Raw genomic sequence first — 7,928 nt, 5'->3', positions numbered from 1 at the left:
TGTGAATACACTGTTATACCATGAGTTTTTACTTCTATATGTAAACTGCATGGAATATACTTGTATTCAATGTGAATACACTGTTATACCATGAGTTTTTACTTCTATATGTAAACAGCATGAAATATACTTGTATTCAATGTGAATACACTGTTATACCATGAGTTTTTACTTCTATATGTAAACTGCATGGAATATACTTGTATTCAATGTGAATACACTGTTATACCATGAGTTTTTACTTCTATATGTAAACAGCATCAAATATACTTGTATTCAATGTGAATACACTGTTATACCATGAGTTTTTACTTCTATATGTAAACAGCATGAAATATACTTGTATTCAATGTGAATAACACTGTTATACCATGAGTTTTTACTTCTATATGTAAACAGCATCAAATATACTTGTATTCAATGTGAATACACTGTTATACCATGAGTTTTTACTTCTATATGTAAACTGCATGGAATATACTTGTATTCAATGTGAATACACTGTTATACCATGAGTTTTTACTTCTATAGTAAACTGCATGGAATATACTTGTATTCAATGTGAATACACTGTTATACCATGAGTTTTTACTTCTATATGTAAACTGCATGGAATATACTTGTATTCAATGTGAATACACTGTTATACCATGAGTTTTTACTTCTATATGTAAACTGCATGGAATATACTTGTATTCAATGTGAATACACTGTTATACCATGAGTTTTTACTTCTATATGTAAACTGCATCAAATATACTTGTATTCAATGTGAATACACTGTTATACCATGAGTTTTTACTTCTATATGTAAACTGCATGGAATATACTTGTATTCAATGTGAATACACTGTTATACCATGAGTTTTTACTTCTATATGTAAACTGCATGGAATATACTTGTATTCAAAGTGAATACACTGTTATACCATGAGTTTTTAGTTCTATATGTAAACAGCATCAAATATACTTGTATTCAATGTGAATACACTGTTATACCATGAGTTTTTACTTCTATATGTAAACAGCATCAAATATACTTGTATTCAATGTGAATACACTGTTATACCATGAGTTTTTACTTCTATATGTAAACAGCATCAAATATACTTGTATTCAATGTGAATACACTGTTATACCATGAGTTTTTACTTCTATATGTAAACAGCATCAAATATACTTGTATTCAATGTGAATACACTGTTATACCATGAGTTTTTACTTCTATATGTAAACTGCATGGAATATACTTGTCCGGCACTTAATTTACCGGCGAATTTAGGACAAGGGAGATTTAAACTGTGTTTTAATTTTGTATTTGCCGTTTCACTAATCTTCACTGCAGTTGCCAAGTGCGGTGGCTTTCCGCGAAGCGTGCAAAAACTCGACTGCCCAAAAGGCAAAAAATAGGCACCAAGCAAGAAAGGGAAAGATGGGCTGAGCAAGGCAAAGTAAGGGGAAGCCCGTTCTTGATTACAGGTGTTATTAGTTGGAGTCGTTCCCCACACAGCCGGCCCTGTTTCCAGCACTGGAAACATCTTCTTCGCCATCGGCTTCCAACAGACACAGTTTGTGTGCGGACCGCACAAAAATTGATGTTTTAGTTCGTAGACGAGATGGATCCTTGCAGCCTTTTCTTCCGGGACTGACTCGGATGACTTTTACTTCAGCTGATCGTACGACTCCGCCCTGACCAGGAATAACGCGAATAATGCGGCCAATGGGCCACTCTCCCCGCTTCATGTTGGGCATCACGACAAGAACAATATCGTCGACGGCTAGATTTCTTCGCGGGCGCAGCCACTTGCGTCGTTCGATTAAGTCCGGAACGTACTCTTTCAGCCATCTGTTCCAAAAGTGGGTGATGAGAGCTTGAGACTCTAACCACCGCTTTTTAGTTAGACCACCGAATTCGTCAGCGTTATCGGCATGAAAACCTGGATTGGCCCGTCCTGTCAGGAAATGGTTAGGAGTGAGGGGTTGTGGGTCGTGCGGATCGAAACTGACATGCGTCAATGGTCTGGCGTTCAGTAGTGCGGTGACACCTGACATTGCGGTGAGGAGGACCTCATCGTTGAGCGAGCGTTCGTTAAGAACGCTACGAAGTGCGCGTTTGGCTGACTGGATGAGACGCTCCCAGCTCCCGCCGAAGTGTGGAGAAGCCGGTGGGCTGAATCGCCATTCGACGTCTTGATTGGCCATCTTGTTGGCTAATATTTCCCGATTCCAACCGGCGAGTGCATCGGCAATCTCGTGTTCTCCGGCGACTAAATTCGCGCCATTATCGCTATAGCAAATGCGTGGCAGGCCTCGTAGATCGACGAACCGGGTGAACGCCATCATGAAGGAATCCAAATCCATCGAGTAGGTTATGTCGAGGTGTACTGCACGACAATCGAGGCACGTAAAAATAACGCCATAGCGCTTCACCTTTCGGCGAAAAATGGTTAGGGGAAAGGGTCCGAAAAAGTCTATTCCAACGTTAGAAAATGCGGGTAAGTGTGATTGAAGCCGGGTGGCAGGAAAAGGACCCATCAAGGGAGGATCCGGTTTGCTATTGCGCAATTTGCACGTGAAACAATCGCGTATAATGCGGCGAATGGATGCGCGAGGCCGTAGAACATGATATTGCTGTCTTAAGTCGTAAAGCGTGAATTCAGTTGATGCATGTTTTAGCCGCTCATGCACTTCCCGTATCAACATGGTGGAGAGTTGACTGGTGGGATCCAAGATGATCGGATGCTTGGCGAATTCTGAAATAGAAGCATGTTGCAGCCTCCCGCCAACGCGCATGACTCCGCAAGTGTCTAACGTAGGACTAAGCGATGCTAACTTAGATGTGGCTGGTACCGGTTTTCCCCTTTTGACACAATCAAGCTCCATCTGGAAATGGTGAGCTTGATCCACCTTGATGATTAAATTGGTGGCTTCACGGATATCGGCCGGAATAAGCCAGCTTTGTCCTATTCGTGGGAGATTTTTGCTTGATAGATTGAAGTTGGTCAGGAACCGGAGCAGCCACGCTACTATTCTTTTGATGGTGATGATGTTTGAGGAATTTTGAATGAGAGTGTAAATTGGATGAGGTGTTTTGATGAGGAGCGAGCCAACATATTTTTCAGGCACCACTTCTACGTCATCAGGAGACGGCTCATCGATGAAGATGGGCGACGGCTAATTCGCTTCCGGCATTGTGAGAAAATCGGGTCCGCGCAACCATCGGTGCTGAGTCGTCAGGTGGGTTGCCGGAATTCCTCTTGAACAGTCGTCGGCTGGATTGAGGTTTCCGGGTACATGACGCCATTGACTTGCTTTGCTGGTGTCGGCGATCTCCATGATGCGATGGGCGACAAATGCGTGATATTTACACTTAGTCGAATAGATCCACTGGAGGACAGTCTGGGAGTCGCACCAGTAGATTACGTTGGAAGCAATCGGTCCGAGTTCTTTTACGGCCGTAGAGCACAATCTGGCACTTAGGACGGCTCCTTGCAGCTCCAAGCGAGGGATGGACAATTGCCGCAGAGGAGCAACTCGTGCTTTTGCGAGGATTAAATTCAAAGCGAAATTCTCCTCGGAGTATTTAGCCCGTATATATATGCATGCACCAAAACCAGCTTCTGAGGCGTCGGTAAATACGTGTAACTCGTATTCTAGCGGCTTCCGATGTTTTCGAAAACAGCGGGGTATCTTGAGTCTTGCGATGAATTCGAGCTCCGTTGCCCACGCCTTCCAAACAGATAGCAGATCTGGTGGCAGCGTGTCGTCCCAATTAATTCCGGCGCGCCAAACATCTTGCATAAGAATTTTTGCGACCATTATCACCGGGGAAAGAAAGCCCATTGGGTCATAAATTGAGGAAATTTCTTGCAAGACTTCTCGTTTTGTTTTTATGGCGGTCCTGGTGGAAGTTTTAAAAATAAAAATGTCAGCTTGACAATCCCACAACATACCAAGCGTACGCTCGATAGGAAGTCGGTCGGCGTCTAAATCCAATGAGCGCGACAAATCATTTTTGTCGACGGTGGCCAACACAGAGCGTGACGACGACAACCACTGAACCATGTTAAATCCGCCCAGCTTCAATAACGCGGATACTTCTTGACGAAGTGTGATGGCCTCTTCTTCGGTTTCGGTGCAGTCCAAATAATTATCAACATAGATGTTGCTTAGTACCTTGTTTACGACGTTGGGGTAGAAGTGGCCAAAATCTTCGGCCGTACGTCTGAGCGCGAAAATGCAAGTAGTTGGAGAAGAGACTGCCCCAAAAGTGTGGACCGTCATTTGATAAGTTGTTGGTGGGTCTTTGCTGCCGGGTGTCCTCCATAAGAATTTGAGTAGCGACTGCTGGTGTTTCGGCACTTGAACTTGGTGATACATTTTTTCTATGTCACCTGAGATTGGGACCGGCAGCATCCGAAAACGCAAGATAACTCCTATTAAACCAGTTAAAAGATCCGGACCTTTGAATAATTGGTCATTCAGGGACATTCCGCGATGTTTTGCGGAAGGATTGAATACTACGCGAACTTTGCCGGGTTTTGTGGCCGTTTGTACACCATGATGCGGCAAGATCCATTCTTGGCCGTGTGGAACAGGAGTTGATGGCGCCGGGATGGCGTAGCCCAGGGAGATGTATTCTTCTACGACTCGAGCGTAATTTTTCGCGAAGATCGTATCCTTTTCGAAACGTCGCTCAAGAGAATGAAGATGTCGTAGTGCTACTTCTCGATTGCTGGGTAAATTTGGGGTTTCATTTCGCAGCATGAGCGCCACCTCATACCGCTCGCCAGTATGGCGAATTGTTTTGTTTAAGATGCTCAGGGCCTTTTTGTCTTCATGGCTCATTGGCGGTTGTGCGGGAGAGTTGACACCGAAAGATTCCGTGAGCCAGAACTGTGTGACAGCATCTTCTAGTTTTTGAGACACAAGATGTTTGTACCCAAGAAAGATTTTCGGGGGCGACTTGTCATGTGGTTGCAACATCGAGGTTGGCACTGGGCCAGTTAGGCACCAACCAAAATGGGTCCGTATTCCATCAGGAGCTTCTATTCCCTCCGGAGGTATCCGGACGTCCAACACATCGTGGACTCGCATGACGTCACGTCCAAGAAGCACGGATACCTTATTGGAATCAATGAAAGGGAGGTCCAAGTCGTTCAAATGTTTCCACTGGTGTTTAAGAGCTGGCCAATTGATTTTCCGGCTCGTAACTTCCAACTTCGGGACAGCGTATGCATTTTTTACTGTGAAGGTACGACTCTGATCTCTTGGGAAAATATTGAAGGTAACTCTTGTTGTTTTGATTTCGGGATCGACGCCGTGAAAGGTTCCAAGTCGAGCGATTTCAGTCGGTCCATCTATTTTTAACTGGACGGCTAAATTTTGAAGGATGAGGGAAGCTTCACTTCCGGGATCCAGGAGAGCGAAGGTGTCGAATTTATTTCCATTATGTTCGACCGTCACGGTTACCACTTGCAATAAAGTAGTTATTTGAGCCCCATCTACGAAGTGGGTGGCTACTAATTTCTTTTCTTCTTTTTTGTGAAGAGGGGATTTCTCCGTTTGAGGTGGAGCTTTTTCCGATTCTTGATTTCTCCAAGAAATGCGTGGGGCGCCGTGCATCAAAGAATGATGGCGGAATTCACAGTCTTTGACTTCGCATTTTTTCTTACTTGTACATTCTTTGACCATGTGACCTTTGCTTAAACATTTAATGCAACACCCGGAACTTTTGATGAATTGCGCTCTCTCTTCTAGGGATTTTGCGCTGAACTTTGGGCACTGGGCGAGACGATGATCTTGTTTGCAAAGAAGACAAATAAACTTTTTCGTTTGGACTTCTGCTTGATCTTTTTCTTTTGATTTGTATTCTTGACTGTCTTGCTGCTGAGGCGGTAAAATGGTGTTTATTTTGGGGGGGAATCGAACGCCTGGATCTTTTTGCCGGCCCGTTTTTGGTCTTTGTTGTTGCTGGTCTCTTTCGATCTTGATTTGACAGTGCTTGGCCATCATCTCACCTTTTACTACCGCATGCAGCCAGTCAGCAAAATCTTGCAGGTTTAAACAACGAGGATGATTCTTACTTATCTTTTTCCCCCACCTGCTTTGGATGTCAGGAGGCATCTTCGAGTGAACTAGCTCCATAAGTGTCACGGAATAAAGTTCTTTTTCATAGCCGCCGCTCTTGAGTGAAGCAACGGACCCGTTGATGTCTTGCGAGGCTTTTAACAATGATTTATAGTCGTTCATATTCAATTTCGGCAAATTGATGAGTGATTGAATGTAAGATCTTGAAACCAGTTGCGGGTGACCATAAGTTTCTTCTAGTTCCCGAAGTGCTTTTTCATACAAAGCTGGACTGCTTAAAGAATCTCCGAGACCATCTCGAATATCTTGAGTTAAGCACTGCTTCAATATTGCCATCTTCTGGGTCGTTGAGATGGAAGAATTTTGGTGGACAAGATCTCTATAGATCGCAATGAAATCGGCCCATTTCTTTGAATCGCCGTCAAAGGGTTGTAGATCCAGTTTTGGTAGGCGAAAGACAGAAAACAAATTTTTGCTGTTGACGGACGTCTCGCATGTCTGGTTGACTGACCATTTTTGTGAATCGATAAATTCTTGTTTGTTCTCGCCATGCTCTTCATCTACTCGTTCCATCGTACGGAATGTCTGCTGCTTTGGTTTGGCACCGGTTTCTTTATTATTTTGTTCGGCCGTGTTTACCAAACTATTTGACGTGTACAAAGCTAATTTTTTGTCGAAAGCTGTAGCGAGTTCTCCGATGCGAGCCTCCAATTCTCGTTTGAAATGATTTTTTTCTGTCTGACGGGACACCTTTTCGTCTTCAAGAAGACGCTGTTGATTTCTTATATCTCCTTTTAAACCCGTTTCCAAATCCTGCCGCTGCTGCTGCTCTAGGGCTAGGGCCTCGTTGCGTTCTTTGAGCCATGCTGCTAACTTTCGATTGTCTTCGGCGATTTCATTGATCGTTTGAGTCCTGATTGCCGCTTCATTGGCGTATTGTTGGTTGATCTGTGCTATATTGGATTGGAGACGTTGTAGCTCAATCTGAAGGTTTTGGCGAGCTATTTTTTCCTCCGCCAACTCACGGGATAAATCGTGCGTGGTTTTTTGTCTGGATGATGTACTGTGGACACTGTTGCTTTTATGAGAATCTGAGGAATGTGTGCTCTCATTGGACTTGAATAAATGAGATGGCAAACTGAACGAGGTGATTGTACTTTGAATTGATGAAGAAGTTGAGGGTGCTCTTGGTGCCGTTCTTATATAGTTGTCGATTCGCCCGTAACATTCCGTGGTGACTTGCTCCAACTTGGCGACCCACTCATGTTCCGGGTTTTGTCTTTGGGTTGGGGAAGACTGATAGATATTGTGAGCCCTAATACATTCTTCAAGTTGGTTGGCTAGATTTCTTCTCATAAAATTCAGCTCGGTCCGACTACCTAGTTCAGCCATGTGTCTTTCTATTCTGTTGATTAATCTTGTATGGCGGGTTTTTTCATTGGTTCGGATTTGTTTGTTAGCGCGATCTAGAAACAATGGCGGAAACTCGTCCGTTTCGTCAGTCTGAATATCAGCATTGCGGCTGAGGGTCCTAGCTTCGGCCATTTTTACGACACCAATAAGTCAGAGAGAATCACAATGCGGGTGAGAGACCAACCAAATGCCAGACCAACCAGCTTTTTTTTTCAAAAAGGCCTAGGACTAAGCAAATTAGGACTACTCTTAAAGTTTTTGAAAAAAAGGGAGAAGAAAAAAAATAAATAAATAAATAAAAAAAAAAAAAAATAAATAAAAATAAAAATTGTGTTAGTCGCAGTTGACTTCTTGATCGTCGAGTAAATCTGAAGGGTCTAACTCGATTTGCAAAATGAATTGTTCTTCTTGAGCTTGGAGTGTAG

The 7,928-nt window shown here is 43.4% G+C and overlaps 1 protein-coding gene and 1 pseudogene across 1 annotated transcript; both read right to left on the bottom strand.

The window, feature by feature from the left end:
* Nucleotides 1-1,485: 1,485 nt before the first annotated feature.
* Nucleotides 1,486-6,663, bottom strand: LOC116935257. The gene is made up of 2 exons (XM_045167877.1): nucleotides 3,247-6,663; nucleotides 1,486-3,174 (listed from the first exon to the last, which is right to left on the bottom strand). Exons 1-2 carry the CDS (start codon nucleotides 6,661-6,663, stop codon nucleotides 1,486-1,488), a joined length of 5,106 nt encoding a protein of 1,701 aa, XP_045023812.1.
* Nucleotides 6,664-6,752: 89 nt separating this feature from the next.
* On the bottom strand, nucleotides 6,753-7,635 carry LOC116933362 (annotated as a pseudogene).
* Nucleotides 7,636-7,928: the final 293 nt, after the last annotated feature.

Source organism: Daphnia magna, unplaced genomic scaffold (assembly GCF_020631705.1).
Source record: "Daphnia magna isolate NIES unplaced genomic scaffold, ASM2063170v1.1 Dm_contigs357, whole genome shotgun sequence".
Classification (NCBI taxonomy): Eukaryota; Metazoa; Arthropoda; class Branchiopoda; order Diplostraca; family Daphniidae; genus Daphnia; species Daphnia magna.
The sequence above is the reverse complement of the archived record's forward strand: the minus strand, read 5'-3'. Positions and strand labels throughout refer to the sequence as shown.